Genomic DNA, 23,123 nt, shown 5'->3' with positions numbered 1-23,123 from the left:
GTCTGTCGGCTTGGAACGCAAATCCGGCGGGTGGAACGCACGGTGTTCCAGATACATACCGCAAACAAGGAAGTTGCGGCTCCTATGACAGACGTGATTGTTTGAACCACTGCTAATGTGAGTACCTGGTGTTTTTATACAAATAAAGGAATCTTTTATTAAGCAATACTTCACTATATGAGGCATTCTTCCTTTATACATGTCCTGGGATTTTCTTCATTACCCTTTGAATACTGATGCCTGTTTGATGTGTATGAGCCCATATTGATACCCTTGAGAAGTGATTGGAGAGGAGGACCATAGCTAAGGTGAACAGGGTTCCAGGCCCCTGCTACATGGGAGCAATCCCCAATATCGATAAGCGTTCACCCCAGCAGGGGTACTTTGCTCTGGTAAGCACGGGCTATATTGAGAGGGGAGCACCAGATTCCTCACCCGCACATCCACTCCGAATCACCAAGAGAGCACCTTACCAATTTTGTGGACTCTGCACATATTTATACCGTCTTTGGACTTTTTGCACACATACATACATACATATATATATACATATATACACACATACATATACACATATATACATATATACACACACACTTTTTTTTTGTATTTTTCATATTTTAATCCTCAATTTTTTACATTTTTTAATTTTTATTTTCTCAGCAATATTGCATCACTTATGGATTCCGCACTTTTTATGTCGAGCCACCATTCTGTGGTTTAACCACTTTTTCAGAAATTTCTATCACCATTCGTGGCTGTATATTGCCACTGTCACTTGTTAGCATTTTGCACTTTATGTGTCTTGATCCATTTACACGGATTCTTCACTATTTATATTGTTTAATTGATCTGGTACAGATCACTTTTCCACCATCACCCAGCACTTTGAACCACCTTGATTTATTATTAGATTTTTTAATTTACATTTACCTACCACTTGTCACTTTATTGCACATACTGCACATGATAATTTATGTATATGTGATTCATTTGATATCATCTGTTTGAGGTTATTTGATATTTATTATCAACATTTTTTATCTATATTGGCACTTTATTGCACATAATATATATTTTTTCTTGTATATGTGACATATGTGAGATCATTTGTTTGAGGTCATTTGTACACCATACATGGCCAGAGGATATACTGACACCACACTTTAATTTTATTAATCTAATACAGGCAGCGCCAATCACTTCACCCCCCCCCCCCCTCTTACATAATCTACCTTAATACCCCTGAAATGTGTCACTCCAAACATGGCCAGGGTATTGCTGCAGCATCAAATGGAAGAAGAAAGAAGAAGAAGATGCATTTCAATATATTTTGGGGAGTCAAAGATACCATCCACAATCTTTTTGATATGTGGGAGGGCAACTGGATGTAAAAACATTGTGCAGCCTGACTTGACTACAAATGAACACTATTTTCAAAGTTAAACCATATGGCCAACCTAGTGCTGATGCTCAGAGTCCCGGCCCAGTCTCCCGCAAAGCATCTGGTCCAGCTGGCTTCTTCTACCTGGGGACCGGGTGCAGTGCTTCTCCTGTGGGTGGATCCTCTGGGCACCGTTAATACTTCTGGTCCTATTCTTTTCTCCTGAGCACCAAGCTGGGCAAAGGGAACCAGGGGGCAGAAAGAATATTTACTTTGCTTGAAGCTGAAAGTAATTCATCTGCCTCTGCATTTCCTGACAATTGCATTAGAATCCCAATCGGGCCCTGGCACATTGATATAGAAAAAAACAGGACTTTAATGTAATTGTCAAGAAACCTGTTGGCAGAATACCCTGCTTGAACCTGAAAGTGATTAAATAGTCCCCTTTGCGCCCTCCTTGCCCCACTAAACAAATCAGACCCAGGAACGTTTTTTTAAAATAGGAATTACCTACCACCTTGGTGCCCAGAATTTGGGAGTTACTTCTCTGCCTCTGGGCCCCCCTGCTGAATTTGTAGGGCTAGGCATGACACAGGAAGACCAATGGCGCCTTCTTTTTTGCAGCCTTGTTTTCATGTATTGGAGCTGTACCTTTAATAGCTGTGCAGTGCTATTTGTAGTATTCACTATATATAAAAAAAAAAAAAAAGAATAGTTGTACAGTACAGAGCAGCAGTGTGCTCATTTAGTATGTAGATAAGACTAGAGGTCATTTATTTTTCCCTTAGAAATTCTAAAATTGTCTGTGCCTGGAGTTCCACTTTAAACTTTTCAAATGCAGAGCAAAAACCAAAAACCTCTGGTCACAGAACAGGATAAAAACGTAATGCTTTGTACTTGTTCAATCAATCATTCTTTTATAAGAACATTGTGCAGAATAGAGGTATAACCCAACTCCCATATTTACAACCTATATTAACCACTTAACCCCTGGAGGATTTGGCTGCTCAAAGACCAGAGCCTATTTTGCGATTCGGCACTGCGTGACTTTAACAGACAATTGCGCGGTCGTGCAAAAATGTACCAAAATTAAATTGACGCCCTTTTTTCCCACAGAGCTTTCTTTTGGTGGTATTTGATCACCTGTGCGATTTTTACTTTTTGCGCTATAAGCAAAAAAAGAGCGACAATTTTGAACAATATTTTTCAAAATTTTTTATATGAAATTCCCCCGAAAAAAAAAAAATGTAAAAATCTAAATTATTTAACATTTCAGGCCAATTTGTTTTCTGTTGCATATTTTTAGTGAAAAAAAAAAAAATCGCAATAAGCGTATTTTGATTGGTTTGCGCAAAAGTTATTGCGTTTACTAACTACGGGAAAGATTTCAGTCATTTTTATTGTTTTTTTTTTAACTAGTAATTGCGGCCATCTGCGATTTTTTTTGCGGGACTGCAACTTTGCGGCGGACAGATCGGACCCTTGACTGACATTTTGACACTTTTGGGGGTACCAGTGACATTACTACAGTAATCAGTGCTATACATATGCACTGTTACTGTAAAAATTACACTGGCAGGGAAGGGGTTAACTTTAGTGATCAAGGGGTTAAGTGTGTCCCTAGGGGCGTGATTCTAACTGTAAAGGGGCGTGGCTTTTGATGTAACCACAGAGACATACGATCCTACATAGCAGGATCGTATAATCTCTGCAGTTACACCAGGGAGTTATATATATTTTATTTAACTGAAGTTAGGTCATTGGGTGAATTCTGACCGATGACTTCATTTTTCACATGGCTATTTACCCAAGTCCATGTACATACAGGCTTCGAAATGTTAGAAGACAAGTGTATATGACAAGCAAGACAAGTGTATATGACAAGCATTTACAAAATTTGCAAAGTTATCTAAACAAGTTTTAAACCGCTTACTGAAGCCCGATAGCAGCTTAGAACAGCCAGCACTCCTATTAGGATCTACAGTATGTTTAGACTCTCCAAAAGGGAGTTGATGGATGCTTTAACAAAGGTACTTGAATCTGTATAAAAACTCTATAAGTGCTTTGTAGAAACTTGCTGTACACACCGTTTTATACAAGCTAAAGTCCATATGCACAAGGCCTTACTTAATAGGCTGGTATACTATATTGCCCTTAAATGTACCCATAGACATTAGATGGCAACCTATGGTCCTGGTCAGTTTCTGATAAATCAGGAACAATGTAAATTGGTGATTTTCTGATGGGTCTCACTGGGGACAGTGGGGAGAGAATAAAGTGACTATAAAAGGTCAGAAAACCTTTCCCAGTCAATATGGCTTCCCATAAGCATTTGACCAGAAAAGAAGAAGCTGGACAGAAAGACACCATGACATGGTAGGACTGAGCATGGACATCCCACTAATAACACCTCTGGCCATTTCTTTTCCATCAATTTGATCAGCATTACATCCTTCTTGATCCTAGGTTTATGCTAGGAACAGCAGAATCTTAGACTCATAAGGTCAGTGTAACAGAAAAACTTCTTACATTTCAATATGGATTGTTTTTATCTTATTTTGGACAACACTCCAAGAGCAATAAGTATCCAACAAGATATTTAATCAAGCCAAGTGGTTGTGGTGTCCATGCTGAGGAAAATTTAAATAACAAATAAGAGAAAGTACTTTGAATTGGTGTTCTGTACAACTTACCCAGGCATGCCTACGGCTCCAAGTGCCAGTGACTTAGGCAGAGATTCAGGCCAGCTGGAGGGTAATGCATGTAGTGCTTTGCCATCTGATATGAAGTGTGTTGTCCATCCAGCCTGTGCAACATAGTATCCTCCCACTGGGAATTTGGGATTTTTACTCTCCGTTACCCTACAGAACAGTAAGCAATGCTGAGAGAAGAAGAAGTGTACAATACATACTAAAAAGGAGGCACAGCAAAACCAATATTACAAGTATACAATATAATACAAGTTTGCTATACAATACATTTACCCTGATAATACTGAAAGATGAATTTCAGGTAAGGTATATTTTTATATAGTTACGTTGAACCAATGTAACTATGTATATACCATACCTGGCCTATGCCTCTGTAAGCTGGAAGTCAATGAAGTAGGCTCCAGTGATCTCCACTTGCTTCAGGGTCCCGTGCTGAGTGGCTGGCCTGCTGCATTTTGAACACAGGGGGCTGTGATGTCACCACCTTGCATCTCCACTGCATCCAATCAGAGGACACTTTGCATTCCATTCAGAAAAATCATTCCCTGAATGTCACCTGTGTAGAGTGGCTGACCTGTGCTCGCAATGCATCAGGCCAGTCGCTCAGCATGGGACTCGGAAGAAAGTCAAGATCTCTGGAGTAGTGAAATCTCCTTCAGTGATTTCCAACTTTCAGGGCCATCTGCCAGGTATGGTTTTTAAACGTAGTTATATTGGTCCAAGCTGGACCATTGTTAACTATGTAAAAATATACCATGCCTGGAATTTATCCATAAACGGTATTATAAATAAATATATTTTGAATGTTTTACCTAGATATTAGTGTAGTTATATACCCTGTGTTTGTATGCATTACATTGTAATGTTGGGCTCACATGTGGCTGCAGTTTGTAGTGTCATGACTGATCAATTTCCCTATGTCCATGGTTTGTTCTAGTTAGCCTGTCCCTATTCACCAAAAGAGATGACAACTTCCTTCTCCAGGTCACGCAACGTCAAATGCCTGCACTGCCATCTGCTTTGCGTTACATCACAACATTTGGGAATGCTAATGTAATAAAAATTTAAAAAATTTTCAGCTGCATCAGTGATCTCTGTGTATGCTCTGCCTGTTTGGGACTATCAGATCTAAATAACATGTAGCAAGCTTTCACTTGCACTAGATTGAGGGACCCTGGGATATGTACCGTAGTTTACTTACAGAAAATGTCAGTTATCGGACTACAGACAGAGGTCATGCATTAACCTGTGCAGTAGCATGCTACATGCCCCAGAAACAAGAACTTCTGAGAAAAGAATGTGAAGGTTGAATACATTATAGGCTGTGTTTACAAGGCAACAAATGACACTATAAAACTACATGATAAAAGCACATTTTATGCAGGTGAAAAAACACAAAGTGCAGGTAGGAAGGTGTATAATGTGACAGACAAGTAGGATTATAAAGTGAAAGACAAAAAGGAGCAGGAACCAGAGAATGGACCATAGACCAGAATACTTCCATTTACAGAACAGAACAGATACAGAAAATAAACAGGAAGCTTTAGCTCAGGTACTGTTCTTTATGTGTCGTAATGGGAAAAAAAAATAAAAGTCAAAGAACCAGCCACACTCCATGGAACTCCCACTGGTAAGTTTGTGTATAGATGGCTGTTGGCACAGTCCAACTCTAGGCCACAGCTCTGATAGGAAAGGCGAAACCTAGGGCTTAAAAGCAGTTAGTAAATGTATTTATTTTTTTTAAATGGTCCCCTGTGCAGTCTTAGGTCACAATGTACTAGTATGCACTGTATACTAGTACGTTATGACAGACTTGCCTGTAGACAGTGCCCTTCAGTACTGCGCTGATGAGGATCTCTTTGGTCCATCTTCATCTGGTCCTCTTTCTTGGTTCCCAAACTGCAGGCACTTCACAGTGGCACGCAGAGCAGGCTGTAAATGTGGTCTGAGCTGCGCATGTGCGTCTCAGATCACATTATCCGCTGACAGGCATGGGGGGGGGGGGGTGCATTTGTGACAGAAAAGAACTCTAGGGTCTCTTCTGTTATAAAAAGTCTGCCTGTCTGTGGATTTTCTCTTGTAAGAGTTTACAACCACTTTAATCAGCGTTAAGGACCTCTATGATTGAGCCCTATCAGAAGCCAAACACGTCACAGGGTATGGCCTAAAGGCAGGGACTGTGGCAACAGCCAGCTATACACAATACCCTTACCAGTAGTTGCTCTGTGGAGTGCAGCCCTGTTCTTCAATTTTGCTGGGCTTATACAGAAAGCTACACATTCAGCTGTCATAACTGTGCAGGCTAACCTAATACTTCTATTTTTACCTAAAGTGGTTGTAAACCTCAGACCTGAAATATTAACAAAGCACATCCCTCTATAGTGTGTTAAGAGCACACTAAGAGCATAGGTGTAATTTCTGTCTACTGCTTCATTCCTCTGTCAGCGTCAATCACTTCTGACAAGTTGTTCTGACACCAAGAGAGAAAAAAGGTGAACGGGAGGAAGCAGAGTGACAGCCTCAGCTCTGTTCCAGTGTGCTGAGTGGAGGGGTGGGTGTCAGTTCCCTCCAATCAGCTCACAGAGCTCTCCTCACTGAGTTCTGTAGAGAGCAACCTCGGCTCTCCGCCCCCTTTTTTATGACAGCTCAGACAAGCTTTATACATTCTGAACTTTGAACAGCTGTAGAGAAGAGATGCTGCAGATAAACAGGTACAACTTATGTAATAGGATATGTTTAATCTCCTTGTATCCCCTAAGGCCAGTCACTTCACTGGGTATATAGGAGGGTTTACAACCACTAAGGTGTCGGGGGGGATCTAAAATCCACTTGAAGCCTGCTGGTTCACCGCACACACTGTAAGCTCAGAAGATGAAGTAATAAAGCCTGCCCGGGCTAACAACTATCAGACATCAGATGATTTTAATTGCCCCAACACTGGCGAGAGAGGTTCTTGAATACATATTCACTGGTCAGTGGTTTGCGAAAAACCCAGGGATGAACAGGGGCTTTGCAAGAAAAGCAGGCCCCAACCTCAAAACTCCAATATGCAATAGCACAAAAAGGGCTTCAATTCCTATACTTTAAAAGATAGAATCAGATTTTTTTCTCCTTGTGTGAAGGTGGAAACTTACCTGGCAACCTGGCTTCCTATCATAACGTCCCCTTCCTTCATTATTCGTCTACTGTATGGTCTGTGAGAGGCAAAACAAGGCACATGACATCAAATTAAAGCACTCTTGTTTCCAACATAAAATAAAATCCACCAAAGTACACAAAAAAGGTCAATGGAATTAAACATATTTTGAAATTTATTATAAAAATCTGATTGTTATTACCAAAATACGCTATAGGAATTATACCAAAGTAACATTCCAAAAGGTTTTAATTTATTCACATTAGCATGGGAAGACTGTTAATTAAGGCAAACCTATATCCTCCAGCAGGATCTTTCTGTAGGCACCCACCAGTAGTTATCTAATCTGTAGCATGAAAATAGAAAAACCTGGGTTGCTTTAAAATGCAAAACAGCAACCAGTTTTGTGGCCATGCTCTGATCTTCCCATCCTGCTCCTCCGGAACCCCAATTGCCCACATATTGGGATGGGTGACCTTAAAGCGGAGTTCCAGTAGGGTTTGTGTTATTAACAGTAGCCAGCTATAAAAAGTATAGCTGTTGACTTTAACACACACCCACCTGTCCCATGATTCAGCAATGTGGCCACCTCAACCCTCTGTTCTCTCCCCAGCGCTGGCATTGCAAGTTTGGGCACCCGACTGACAGCTTGCAGCTTCACAGCCGGGTGCACAGTGCGCATGCACGAGTCGAACTGCGCCTCCCTCGAAGGTCAGCCAATCTTCTGTGACGTATCCCGGAAGACAGTAGGGAGGGAGGGGGAGAGGAGAACTTCCGCTCGAGTCGCCTAGGTGATCCGATTGAAAGTGGGAGCAGGTACCTGTCAAAACTAGGTACCCGTTCCCTCCTCTAAAAAAAATGACATGCTAAAATGTGGCATGGGGGTGTGTGGGAGAGTGCTTAAAGCAGAACTTCCCCTTTTGGGTGGAGCTCCGCTTTAAGGACCAATAGAGAAGCATTGGAGCAGAAAGCCACATTAAAGTAGAACTATAGGCAAAATGTTTTTCTTCATTTTGGATATAGTAAGGAAGGGTTATAACCGCAGCCAGATTTTTTGCCTTCTGTGTCCCATTGGAGGAGATTTCTCCCCACTTCCTGTTCCATAGCCAAACAGGAAGTGAGAGGAAATACCTGCAAATTAAAAGGGAATTCCTTGGGGACTCCCAGGTCACCAGAACTAGTGCCCCTATTGGAAGATATCCCCTCTTACTTTTCTGGGGACAACCCAAAATGTACTTTTACTTTCATTTTCAATAATCATTGTAAGCAGAACAAAGTGGGTGAATCTCCTTAACGGGGGCACAGTCAGCAATAAACACTGACAAACATTCTAATCCATCTCCACCCAAAACTAAAAAAAAAAAAAAAAAGTGTTGGCTTTAGTTACACTTTAAAGTGTTTAGAACGTCTTTTTTCTCCTAATAAAATAACAGGCTATACTTACCTTCCCTGTGCAATGATTTTGCACAGGGCAGGCCAGATTCACCTCTTTAGTCCCTGGCTGGAGCTCCTGGCCCCTCCGACCTGTTGAGTGCCCCCACAGCAGACAGCTTGCTATGGGGGCACCCGAGCCAAGCCGCAGCTTCGTGTATCCATTCAGACACAGAGCCGCAGTTTGACCACGCCCCTCTCTCCTCATTGGCTGAGTTTGATTGACAGAAGTGGGAGCCAATACTGTGTCTCAGCCATTAGGGAGGGAGAGTCCTGGACGACCGAGGCATTCTTTGACATCGGAATAAAGATGGGGCTCAAGTATTAGGTGGGCTGCTGCACACAGAAGGCTTTTGATCTTAACCACTTGCCGACCAGCCACCGTAGTTTTACTGTGGCAGGTCGGCTCTTGTTGCTTCATGTAGCAGATAGGGGTGGCACATGCCGCCGGAGGCGCACACACGCGCCAATTGGCTAGAGGGGGGAGCCAATCAGCGGGTCGGCACCTGCTCCCCAAGGAGACAGAACGGTGGTCTGCCGATATAAAAACACAACAGATCGCTGTTGTCCGTGATGAACACAGGGATCCTGTGTTCCTCCTTTTTAGGAACACAGGTCTCTGTGCATCCAGTGAATACAACCCCCACACAGAAAGCATCCACTAGGCACACATTTAACCCTTTGATCGCCCCTGGGTTAACCCCTTCCCTGCCAGTGTCATTACAGTAACCGTGCATATTTTTAGCACCGATTACTGTAGTAAGGTCACTGGTCCCCCAAAAGTGTCAGTTAAGTGTCCGATCTGTCCGCCGCAATGTCGCAGTCCTGCCAAAAATCGCTGACCGCCGCAATTAGTAGTAAAAAAATAGATAAAAATTACAAATCTATCCCCTAGTTTGTAGATGCCATAGCTTTTGTGCAAACCAATCAATACACACTTTTTGGGATTTTTTTTTACCAAAAATATGTAGAAAAATACAAATTGGCCTAAATTTATGAACATTTTTATTTTTTTTTTTTTTTTAATTGGGAATGTTTTATAGCAGAAAGTTTAAAAAATAATTATTTTTTTTTTTAATCATTTTATTTGGGTACAGCGTAACATGACCGTGTAATTGACATTTAAAGTAACGCAGTGCTGTAGCGCAGAAAATGACCTGGTCATTATAGGGGGCGGTAAAACCTTCCGGTTCCTAAATGGTTAATTCATTTACAGGTAACCCGTAGAGAAAACCTTCTGATTTCACAACCATTTTAATTGTGATGGTCCCTGATGATTTTTGGATATAAATTGAGGGTACGCCCCCCCAACGGACCTCAGACAGCAATAAAATCTTACAATAGGTTCCAATTTATCCCAACTGTAGCAAAACTTGAAATGCGGCCCCATTCCTCCCACCGACAACTATGGTGCACTATTCCTCCCGAATACCAACAATCGGGCACTGTTCCTCCTACTGACACTAATCTTACCACTGAAACCAAACAGAGCACTGGTTACTCCCACGGACGCCAGTGCGTTTTCTAGTCCCACTGGCCACAGTCTGGCCCTGCTTAAAGCCTGAAGGACAGTAAACTGGCTCTCTGTTTAGAAAGTTTGGAGAACTTTCTAAACAGAGAGCCCTGCGCGGGACTGTTTTCTTAAACCCGCACCCACCAGCTCCCGCTGAATGTACGACCAGGACCGCCCGCACCCGCAACCTATGTGTTCCACTCCCGCCCACACCCGCAATGTTTGTGTCCACTCCCGCCCGCTCCCACGGACTTTATCGCAGAGCTTGTGAAAAATGCACACAAATACTCAGACTAAACATTAGTTCAAGTTAACATCCAGAACAACAGACTTTAAACATGATTGCGTTTAAATAAGATGAAGTAACCAATGCTAAACCAAAGCACCATATATGACAAAAACATTGGGTATTTTTTTTTATTTACGTTATAAAACATTAACCGTCAAAACAAAACCGCAACTAGCGGCACCTCAGTTTTTTAAACGCAGGCTATAGGCCTATCGCATGCATACATACGCACCAAACGATTAAGTAGGAAATAACTTTACCATTAAATAAATAAACAGAGAACTTTGAAAATAGGCTAGATATAATTTTAACAAATTAAATACAAACCAAAATAAATCGAATGCTTCAAAAAAATCTCAGATTTCACATTCTCAATAGCTTGCTTAACAGGCTATTGCAAAAAAAGTAAATCAATACTAAAAAAAAAAAAAAAAAAAAATTATATAGTTATAAACGTAGACTACTTAAATGAATTTGACCACTGGGCCCCGCGGGTCTCCCACAAAATTTTCTGACTGCCCACTCACCGCCCGCAGCAAAGGTAAAACCGACCGCTCCCACGAGATTTGCGTTGGGTCCCACGGGAGCCCAAACCCAATGCAGCCCTCTACCCTGTACTACCAAATGGCTACAAAGTTATAAAACATCTGATATTATCAGTCTGACATACCGAGGGAACATAGTAATAGTAATAACCTAACCTTATAAAGCCTACTTAGGTTTTGCTTATGAAATCACAGCAATTAAAATAAAAAAAACAAACACACAACTTTCTCTGTTGATATAATTTACCTCATGTATGGGTCCACACTCAAAAACACTGATTCCAGCAACAATTCTAAAAGTTAAAGAAACAAAAAGATGATCAATTTTTAATTATTGATATACAAAAGCAGTTTATAAAATTATGGTTCATGAAACACAGCTTTGTAATTATTGGCTTCTATTGAATCTTAGATAGAATGTACAGCACAGGCCAATATAAATTTGCAATGGATTTTGATCCCTTTCATTTAGAATGACCCCCCAAATCACCTCTATAGTAGCTGCCAACACAGCTGCAGTACAGATCAATATAATACACTCCCTTCCCAGCAGCTGCACCCATCACACGGATAGGCACATGACTAAGGAGTTTTATAGTAGGGTTGGCAGAACAGAGGGTACGGTAGTTTCCTATGATGCATGTGCTTCCCCTAAGAAGGCTCTCAAAGTTTAGAGTTAAGACTAGAGAAAATACTGGGATTCCTTAAAGGGGCTCTATAGCCTGTGCATGTATTGGCAAATGTGCAAACTAAACCCCTGTTTTTAATGCATACTGTTAGACAGGATAATTTGGTTGGTTGCAGGCTGGTCGTTAAGTTGAGCTGGAAATTTCCTTTGGTTTTGTTTTGCATGCGTTGCCCTTCCATGTGCTCCTTGCTGCAAAAGGCCAGTTATAAGTGAGGGCAGTGGCCATTTGTTTGTCCAATGAAGTCTGCCTTGCTTTTGATTGGCAGCTCATAACTACTATTCAGTCTAACATTCAAAACTAAAGGGGAACTGGCAAACTAGTCCCTTAGTTCCCCATCAGGCTCTACCCACCCAACAGTTGCTGTGGCCGTTGGGACTAGCTTTACATCAGGTCTGCATCCACTGTGACTCCAGTAGTTTCCAAAAAATGGGCATTACCATAATTGGTGAGGTCATTACCAAACATTGTGGACCCTTTGTTTAAATTTAAAGTGGTTGTAAACCCTTATAAATACCCAGTGAAGTGACTGGCCTCAGGTAATACACAGAAATGAAATAAATCCCTTCTACATAAATTGTACCCGTTTATCTGCAGTCCCCTCTTCTCTACATCCTTTCAAAGTCCAGAATTTAGAAAGCAGGTCTGAGCTGTCAGAAAAAAGGGTGCAGAGAACTGAAGTTACACTCCGCAGAGCTCGGTAAGGAGAATTGGATGGAAGGGACACAACCCTCCTTTATACCGCACAGGAACAGAGCTGAGACTGTAGAAAACAAAAATATGACACTTTGTGCTCTGGATTGAGACATGTACATGCTATAGAGGGATATGCTTTGTTCAGATTTTATGTCTGAGGATTACAACCTATGACTTAACTGGGAAATCTCTTGGCTGAATGAGGCTGGGGATAGAGCCCTATGCAGGAAGATGTCACATTCATCACAGCTTCCCAACAGACACATGACGGCAAGTTCTTAAAGGATCTACTGCCAGAGAGATTTTATTAGGCCTTTATTACATTTTTCAGCTAGCCTGTTTTGGAACGCACTGCATTACCAAAATCAGAGCAGAGCAGTTACATTTTCTTGTGTGTAAAGGTGCACTGGTAGTTCATTCAGAATTAATGGGCTGCTTCTGCATAGCATGGCATAACTAGATTGCAATACGCATCTCCATTTAGTGGCCATAATGCAGTATTTTCCTGATGCATGCTATTCTTGTTAAAGGAAGAACATCCGACCTAGATGTTCTTCATTACAAACCACGCAACGACTGGCCCATAGTAAAAATATGTCATTAATTTGACATTAAAAATAATGGTGTTATGGCAGCAGCTAGCTATCATAACCCAGTCATTTTTTCTACTATAGCTATTTCACTGTAAAATAAAAGTGGCCCCATAGGCAACTTCGCTGCAGGATCCCTTTTAGAAGCGGCAGTAGAGGTGCCCTGCCAATGCCCCCCCCCCCCCTCCTCCGGTAGTTCAGGGCTTACCTAACGGATTGGTGAAGCCCGGAAGCGATCCGATGCAGCCATTAGCTGGACCAAGATGAGAGGTCACTCATCTATAGCCTTGGAGGACCAAAGCGACGTCTGACATCACTTCCAGGTTCCCTGGCCATAGTAAATATTTGTTTTGCGAAAAAATAAAATAATTTTGCCTTTAAAAAAAAAAAGGTAAAAAAGATTTGGGGTCCTTTTGCCCCCAGATCTCTCAAGGACCGGTAAAAACCAAGAAAAAATAAAAAATTTAAAGCGTCCCATTGCCTATGGAGATTTTTAAGTGCCGTCATTTGTCGCTGTAATGATATCCTGCACTGGATATATATATATATACGAAAAGCTGCCGTAAGCAGCCATGTTGTTCAGTCATTACAAGTCAGCCATGACAGGCAGAACAGTTATACACTAGGGAAATTCTCCCCCCTCCCCACCTCAGTTAACTCATGGAATGCATAGGTTTTACACAAAAGAACCGTTATCTCAACTCAGACATAAAACCACTAATTGAATTCTGGCAGGATGTCTGTTTCTTTCAAAACAGGCCTGTCATAAGACATTGAACACATCCATTAAGGATAACCAGCAGTTAAAAAAATGTAACCGCTTGCCGACCGCCGCACGACTATTTACTGCGGCGGTCAGCCCCGTACAGGCAAAGTGACGTAGGACTACGTCGCTAGCCTGTGAGCCTCTAGGGGGCGAGCGCGCGCCGCCGGAGGCGCGCACCCGTCCTCGCTCGTTCCCCCAACAAGTCTGCGCGTGTGACCGGCGGACACCCGCCGGTCACTCGCGATCGTACGGTGCAGAGGGAAAAAGGCATGCGGCTAATGTAAACAAAGCCGCCTGTCATTCTCCCTTGTGTAACTGCAGAGATCATACGGTCCTGCTATGTAGGATCGTATATCTCTGTGGTTACTCGAAAAGCCACACCCCTTTACAGTTAGAAACACGCCCCTAGGGACACATTTAACCCCTGCATCTCCAATAAAGTTAACCCCTTCCCTGCCAGTGTCATTTTTACAGTAACAGTGCATATGTATAGCACTGATTACTGTAGTAATGTTGTATAGGTGTGCGATTCCTAAAGAACTTTTCAGTTCTGTTTAGCCATCATCCCGAGATAAATTTTGAATATGGGGTTTGGTGCCTCAGGTCAAAAATTGGGACTTTAGGGGCTTTATGTGTATGTTCATAAGAAATTATTGTTTTTTTTTAAAATAAAATAGATTATATGATTATAGATTATATGCATTGAAAACATATAGTATAATTTTACAAATATATACAGTAGATCCAAGAAAATATTGAAGTAATCATATATTTGGTGTATGGGTTATAGACCCATTAGTGATCGGGAGTAAAGAAGAAAGTAGGAAAGGGTGACACGGCGGTAAGGTGACAATCACTGTCTCTCTATTGTTCCACGCTTTGGGTATAGCGTCGGATCCATAGGGAGGGTATTCAAGTGTCCTACGTGTTTCGGCCCGGGGGGCCTTTATCAAGGAGAGTATGTCAACCTTACTGTAGTAATGTCAATGGTACCCCCAAAAGTGTCAAAAATGTCAGTCAAGGGTCCGATCTGTCCGCCGCAATGTCACAGTCCCGTATAAAAAAAAAAAAAAAAAAAAAAAAACGCAGATCACCGCCATTACTCGTTAAAAAAAAAAAAAAAAAAAACACCAAAAATGACAGAAATATTTCCCTTAGTTAGTAAACACAATAACTTTTGCGCAAACCAATCAAAATACGCTTATTGTGATTTTTTTTACCAAACATATGTAGCAGAAAACAAATTGGCCAAAAATGTTAAATAATTTTGATTTTTACGTTTTTTTTTGGGGAATTTCTGATAAAAAATGTGAAAAATATTTTTCAAAATTGTCGCTCTTTTTTTGTTTATAGCGCAAAAAGTAAAAATCGCGCAGGTTGGACCAAAACATAATGTCCCAGAGGTGTTCTATAGGATTTAGGGGAGGCGAGCTTCAGGTCATTCATTGGTATTAATTCCTTCATTCTCCAGCAACTGGCTGCATACTCTTGCCACATGAGGCCGGGCATGGTTGTGCACCAGAAGGAACTCAGGACCCACTTCACCAGCATAGAACCCCCTCTGCTACTTAACTGACCAGTGCAATATCCCTGTGAGTTTACTTGAATTGATGCTATACTCTGAATTAAAAAAAAAAAGTGTTCCTTTAATTTTAGATATAGGTTTATTTATTTAAAAAAATATTGATTGAAAACTTTTGACCAAAAAGTTACAGAAAAAGTCTGGTCTTCAAGTAGTTAAGAAAAGTGTAAACACAGGGAAATACTGCATTATGGCCACTAGATGGAGCCACGTGCTTCAATTTAGTTATGCCATGATATGTGAAAGCAGCAGATTTATTTTGAATGAACTGTCAGCTAATTCAAAATGAATAACCTAGCAGTTACACGATATAGCCTAGTAGCATTGAGTTTGCCACCATTTGCACTCCTTAAAAAGGAATTCTGCCTTCAGATGTCTGCATGCAATTTTAACCACCTCAATACTGGGCACCCCCTTCCTTCCCAGACCAATTTTCAGCTTTAAGTCAATTTTTGAATGACAATTACTGAGTCATGCTACACTGTACTAAAATTAAATTTTTATCACTCTACACTGTACTCAAATGAAATTTTTATCATTTTGTTCACACAAATAGAGCTTTCTTTTTGTGGTATTTATTCACCACTGGGGTTTTTTTTTTTTTTTTTTTTTTGCGATAAGCAAAAAAAATAGCGAAAATGTTGAAAAAAAAAACAACAATATTTTCTACTTTGTTTAAAAGAAATACAATAAAATCAAATTTCATCATAAATTTTGTCCAGAATGTACATGTCCGATAAAAAAAATCCTGATAAGTGTATGATAATAGGTTTGTGTGAAAGTTATAGAGTCTACAAGCTAGGCTACGCATCATTGAGAATTGAGCAATCCTGATGTACTGACAACCTATCTCATTTCTTGAGGCACTAAAATGTCAGGACAGTACAAATACCCCCCAAATGACCCCATTTTGTATAAAAAGGACAGTCCAAGCTATTTAGTAAGAGGCATAGTGAGTTTTTTGAAGTTGCAATTTTTGCCCACAATAGTTTGGGTAATGAAGATTTTTAATTTTTTTTTCCCACAAAATAGTCTATTAGCAAGTTATTTCTTACACATGGCATAGATAAACGTACAATTACACCCCAAAATATATTCGGCTACTCATACGATACCACATGTGTGAGACTTTTCCACAGCCTGGCCACATACAGGGGCCCAATATCCAAGTAGCACCTACAGGCGTTCTAGGTTCATAAACTACACTTTTTATTTCCTGAATACCTATCACATTTTTGAAGGCCCTGTGACAGACGTGGCAGATCATCATGGACCGATGCGCCAGATGATGACAGACAGATGTGGCAAATGTGCACCAGATGATGACAGACAGATGTGGCAAATGCGCGCCAGATGCTCACAGACAGATGTTGCAGATGCTCACAGACAGATGTTCAATGTAACAGATTATTGTACATGACAGATGTGTGACAGGTGTTTTTACTGTGTTGAGGACAAATGTGCGCCAGATGATCACAGACAGATGTGGCAAATGTGCGCCAGATGATCACAAACAGATGTGGCAAATGTGCGCCAGATGATCACAAACAGATGTGGCAAATGTGCGCCAGATGATCACAGACAGATGTTCACTGTAACAGATTATTATACTGGACAGATGTGCGACAGGTGTTTTTACTGTGTTGGGGACACTGTGTGCTGAGGACACTGTATTGGTGTGTTGGGGAACCTATGTTGGGGACAATAGAAGGGTGATCAGTGAGTAAAGAGCAGTAAAACAGCTCTATTCTCAATGATCGCCACCTGCCAGCACAAATCCGCTCTTCTTCTCACTATGTGTGAGAAGCAGAGCCGATCACCATGACAACGGCTCCATTGATATCACATGACGGCTGTGATTGGACACACCCGTCATGTGATCAGGAGGGCCAATCACAGGGCCCTCCTGCGGAACAGTGCTGCGCTGTGTCCAGGGGACGCAGGCACACCAAGATCCCGGAGCTGCGCATGCAAACGACTGCGTGATCCCCCTTCTTCTGAAGTACGTTCCTGAACCGGCCCTATATGTGCATTGGCCGGGTGGGAGGAGGTTAAATACAGCTTCTCAAGCACCCCAGGAGCTCTAAAGCCAACATTTTTTTCCTCTCTACTGGTTCTTGAAAATGTTGGGCAACCCAGGGGGCAATAGGGAGTTAGAGAAAAATGTGAAGGTTTCTTTATTAGAGAGTCTCATAGTTTTGGAGGGTGTATGAAAGAATATGCATGTATCTCATGGTAAGCGCTTGACATAAATGTAACAATAGTTTTATTCAACGCATATTTACATGCAATCAATGCTTATTTAATGCTTTTTCTAGATTATGAAGTAACACTAGGTCAGAAGTCTTACCTCCATCTTGGAGTGCCGGAAGCTCCTTTTCAACCAGCTTGAAATCCTCAGGTTTTGGGGCACCATCAAAGTGCTTCACCATTGTCCATGACTTTGATACAACCATGATTACTGACCTGTCATACAAAATGGATTAATTGAAATACAAATGAGACATGTTGCATGATTGATTTGTTTAAACATCTCAATTGTCAGTGAATCAGATAAAAATGGTACTAGTGAAAACACTTTCTAATCTGTAAGCAGGAAGAGGAGGTGGACAAAGCATATCTAAACCCAAAATCAAAATTGTTGTCATTTTTTGCAGCTTACCAGACCCTAGACATGGTGGCTTTATTAGATTGAGATTTTCAGGATTAAAACTATTTTTAGCAATTATAGAATATACATGCGAATATTGCCAGAAATGCTATAACCTTGTCACTACCTGTGAATTGATCTTATTTTTATTGTGTAAACTACTAATCCAATCAACAATGATGTAATAGTGAGGAACAAAAAAATACATATTTGAAATCCAGCCTGTGAGAAAGCAATGGCTCCCTCCTTAGATACAGTGGACAAATTAGTGTAGCACCATGAGACAGGAAGGGTGTTATATGCAGGATTACCAAGTGGAAATATAAAAGGGAAAAAAGAAAAATAATGCATCCATCACTTTGAAGGACTGGTAAACTGCAATGTATATTATTTTGCCTTAATGCATAAATATAAAAAATGGACCCATTTAAATAAGAGTGTAACTAAAAGTAGTAGTAAAAGTTTCAAGTAGTAGTAAAAGTTTGGTCCATACCAGTTAATCAAGATGTAGGGATCTACTGTCTGTATTTGCAGAAAGGGGCTACTTGGTAATCACCACAGAGTTAGTAGGTTATAGACAAGTACTTCCTGTCCCTGTTAGCTGGGTCAGAAACCCCAAATAGAGAACTGTAATGCTTTAGAAAAAGGGAGTTTCCAGGAAGAAGGGGCAGAATTAAATACATCACCATCCATGGAGGAGCTGTTGCTGTATTTTTTCCAGGACAGAAGCACTGATAATTAGGCGCATCCTTCAGGTGGCCGTATATGCGCAGTTTGGGGGGTGGACCCAATGACGTCACACACCAGCGAGTGAGTGAATGCATCAGGTTGTGGTATTAAAGCAGCCACATGGCAGTCTCGCTGTGTGACTGCTGCAATCTGGGGGAGTTCCTTACTATTCCTGAGACCCTAGATAGGTGTCCCTTTGATTTCATGTGAGAGACCTTTGCTCAGCTGCTTTTCGTTCTAATATACCAGTGGAATTATTACCTTATGCTAGTTACTCCAGTAGAGGAAAATATAGAGACAGATATATCTATATCACACACACACACACACACACACACACATTTGGATTACTGCGCTGAGCCCATGGCCTCTAGGACTCCCTCATGGCTATACCATGAAGTATGTGTTTATCTCCTGTAGCTACTGGTCCTTTAATAGGTTACTATTTCTGTATTTTAGAGAGGTGATGCATTGAGGCACCCTTGTTATGAATGAGTAGACCTCAGATTACCTAACTTCCTAGGCACCATTGAAAAGATTCCTGGTAATCACCCTACCCAGGTGGGGTCTCAGGTGATTTTGACACAAAGGATTCTCTTTGATTATTCAAACCCAGGTCAGTCTATGATACATGTGTAGAATACAGCTCTTGCTATGGTGCATATCCTATCCCCATCGTGTTCCTTCTTTGTTCTCCCCTTCCCCTCCCACTTATTTCCATTACATCTTCCCTTCCCCTCTTCCTACCATCTTCTTGCTTACCCCCCTTCCTGTGTTTTGTCTTGCTGCACTAAGAACATATATCTTTTTTTTTCCAGAAATTTGCTGATATACTTACATTACCTGCCCCCTCTGTCTGCCGTGGGAGAGCCTTTGTGGCGCCCTTGTCTCGACTGCCATCCTAGTGCTGGTTCCTCATGGGTAAGCAAATTAGTGACCATCTTCCCCTCATTATAATTCATTGGTTCACTGTTAAAATGTAATTTATTTGTTCTAGTTTAAATTTATACAATACCCCCTGAAGAAGTGGCTATAGCCGTAAACATGTGGAGGGTATACAGTACATCGAGAATTCATGTTCTACGTCATATGTCTGAGGATATCATGCTACCTGTTTGTTTATTGTATGATCTGATTAGGTTATCAATTGCTGTTTTATCAAAATTGTGAATCTATGTCCTTTTAATATCTTTGTATATATAAAAATTTAAAATGTTATATGTCAATTGTTTAATATTTGGGTACCTACATAGTCCAATATCTTTCCCACTGGGTGCTTGCAGGGGTCACCCCTAGGTTCTCTTTAGGTACCAGGTAAGGCATCTGATGGCTACTTCTGGTAGTTAGAGATTAGAAGTTACTAGGTACTAAGACGCAGGGTACATAGGCTGACAGTTCCAGTATCACACCACAGTTTCTGCTGGCAAGAAGCCGAGTTCCGGGCTGACTGGACAACAGTTGAAAGATCTCCCCATCATTGCTGCGCTTGTCTTTAGGTCTTCGACATCACGATTGTCACTACATTGCAATCATCCTCAAGGGCCCCTACAAGTTTACTTTGCCTCAACATTTTGGAGTTATTTTTTAAGAACTATGTATACCCAGGTATATGTTCACAATTCCACAAGGACTCTAGTTGGGTCTCTTGTTGACATTGCCTGTTTGTACATTGGATTATGTACAATTAATCTTTTCTTATATAAAGCTTGTATTATTCCCATACTGGTGTGGATCTATAGGTTTATGGTTAATGTTATACTCTTGCTGCACAAGTTCCAACTTCTCCCAATTACCTTGATTAGATTATTGGTTAATTCCCAGAAATGGAATCCCCCCTCTGCTCACAGAGGTCCTTTATAAAAACAAAAAAGGAGAGACAAGCACCACTACAAGTGTAGCATTTATTTAACCACTTCAGCTCCGAAAGGTTTACCTGCTGATCATGACCAGGCCATCTTTTGCAATACAGCACTGCATTACTTTAACTGACAATTGCGCGGTTGTGCGACGCTGTACCCAAAAAAAAAGAGATGTCCTTTTCCTCACAAATAAAGCTTTCTTTTGGTGGTATTTGATCATCTTTTGTGCTAAACAAAAAAAGACCAACAATTTTGAAAAACGAAAAAAAAAAAAAAAAAAAAAAAAATTATAGTGTGTATATATATATATATATATATATATATATATATATATATATATATATATATATAATTTTTTTTTACTTTCTGCTATAAAAAACACCAATTAACCACTTTACCACCGGAGGATTTTGCTGTCTTACGTCCAGGCCACTTTTTGCGATTCGGCACTGTGCGACTTTAACTGACAATTGCGACGCCGTACCCAAACAAAATTTACGTCCTTTTTTCCCCACAAACAGAGCTTTCTTTTGGTGGTATTTGATCACCTGTGCGATTTTTACTTTTTGTGCTATAAACATAAAAAGAGCGTAAATTTTGAAAAAACAACAATATTTTTCACGTTTCTTTTTATATGAAATCCCCCCCCCCCCCCCAAAAATGTAAAAATCAAAATTTTTTTAAATTTTTGGCCAATTTGTTTTCTGCTACATATTTTTGGTAAAAAAAAAAAAAGAAATCGCAATAAGTGTATTTTGATTGGCTTGCGCAAAAGTTATTGCGTTTAATAACTAAGGGAAAGATTTCTGTCATTTTTGGTGTTTTCTTTTTTTTAACGAGTAATGGCGGTGATCTGCGATTTTTTTTGCGGGACTGCGACATTGCGGCGGACAGATCGGACCCTTGACTGACATTTTGACACTTTTGGGGGTACCAGTGACATTACTACAGTAATCAGTGCTATAAATATGCACTGTTACTGTAAAAAAAGGAAACACTGGCAGGGAAGGGGTTAATTTTATTGGAGAGGGAGGGGTTAATGTATGCCTGGTGCTTACTGACATGTGGGGGGGAGGTGACTGAGTGACACAGGGACAGATCGCATGTTCAGCTATGCTGAACCCTGCAATCTGTCACTGCCTGTCACTTAGGAGATCCGCCCGCTTTGTTTACACAAGCGGGCGGTTCTCCACACTCGATTCCCCGACGATCGGGGAAGAGCAGCGGCGAACGCCGCTGCTCCTCCCCTGGCCCGACTCCCGCCGCCCACAAGGGGAGGAGTCCAGCGACGTAGGTGTACGTCGCTGGACGATAACAATCCACATTGCTGCAGTAGCAGCAATGTGAGCAGATGGAAAGTGGTTAAAAAAAAATAAAAATGTCTTCATCGGTTTAGGCCAATATGTATTCTGCTAAAAAAAAATCCCAGTTAGCGTATATTGATTGGTTTGCACAAAATGTATAGGGTCTACAATCTATGGGATATTTTAATGGAATTTTTATTTATTTTACAAGTAATGGCGGCGATCAGCGACCTATAGCGGAACTGCGACATTGGGGCAGACAAATCGGACACTAAGTGACACTTTTTGGGGACGAGTGACACCAATAAAAGTGATCACTGCTAAAAAAATATGCATGGTCACTGTACTGACACTGGCAGGGAAGGGGTTAAAATTAGGGGCAATCAAAGGGTTAAATGTGTTCCTAGTGAGTGCTTTCCAACTGTGTGGGGGTTCTTGTACTGTGGGAAGTTCTTAGCAGAAACACAGGATCTCTGTCTTTCCTTGTCACAGAACGGCATTCTGCCTTGTTTACACAGGCAGACCGCTGTTCTGCCTCTGTCGGGAATGATCAGCAGGTCCCGGGGTACATCGGGCCCCAATCACAGTGGGAGCTGGTCACCGGTGGCACACGTGCACGCTACAAACCCGGAAGAGGCGATCATGTACAGGTACGGGATTTTGCCTTTAGGAGCCACCGCCCCACAGTATATATACGTGGGGTGGTCGGCAAATGGTTAAACATATTAGTAAAAATGAAACCTAATAAGAAAAGGACTTGTTTAAAAGACATTAAAAAGTTAATCAATAGGTCTCCAGCAGGTGGCAACTTTCAAGGTGGTCAATTGTGAGCAAGCCCCTCTGCGTGGATGTAATGTAAGGTGCTTAGAACCAGGATGTTAACCAGGGGAATATCAGGAAGAACCAGCAGGAGTAGCAAACTGGGTGTGTATATCACATGGATAAGAACCACTGTGGACAGCAGTAAAATATAGCAGGCCCACAAAATGTCCGTGATGTCATGTGTGATAATGATGGCCCTGTCAACTTTATCAAGCCCACTCTTCCACTTCGCAAAGGTTCTGGTTCTCCTATTTACCTACAGGTTTAGCACAATATCCAATTTGGAGAGGACCATTTCTCATAACTCCATACCTCCCAACCGTCCCTGATTTGCCGGGATCGTCCCGGAAAATGGTCCGTGTCCCGGGATCCCGGTGATTCAGGGCTGAGTCCCGAAATGCCCATAGCAGTGCAGGGCGGCTTTGTTCCC

General features: G+C 41.2%; 1 protein-coding gene across 1 annotated transcript in view; it reads right to left on the bottom strand.

Annotated features, from left to right (window-relative positions):
* LOC309545022 (prostaglandin reductase 1-like) overlaps window positions 1-23,123 on the bottom strand; it is an 89,600-nt gene that overhangs the window by 40,569 nt on the left and 25,908 nt on the right. Inside the window, exons 2-5 of the mRNA XM_082244125.1 lie at window positions 17,680-17,795; window positions 11,257-11,302; window positions 7,230-7,289; window positions 4,078-4,245 (exon numbers count right to left, since the gene is read on the bottom strand). Coding sequence (XP_082100251.1) covers window positions 4,078-4,245; window positions 7,230-7,289; window positions 11,257-11,302; window positions 17,680-17,785 — 380 coding nt within the window. The 5' untranslated portion in view covers window positions 17,786-17,795. The remainder of the gene's footprint in view (window positions 1-4,077; window positions 4,246-7,229; window positions 7,290-11,256; window positions 11,303-17,679; window positions 17,796-23,123) is intronic.

Source organism: Pelophylax lessonae (assembly GCF_965119305.1).
Source record: "Pelophylax lessonae genome assembly, chromosome: 1".
NCBI classification, from domain to species: domain Eukaryota; kingdom Metazoa; phylum Chordata; class Amphibia; order Anura; family Ranidae; genus Pelophylax; species Pelophylax lessonae.
Note: the sequence above shows the minus strand (reverse complement) of the source record. Positions and strands in the feature narration are given on the sequence as shown.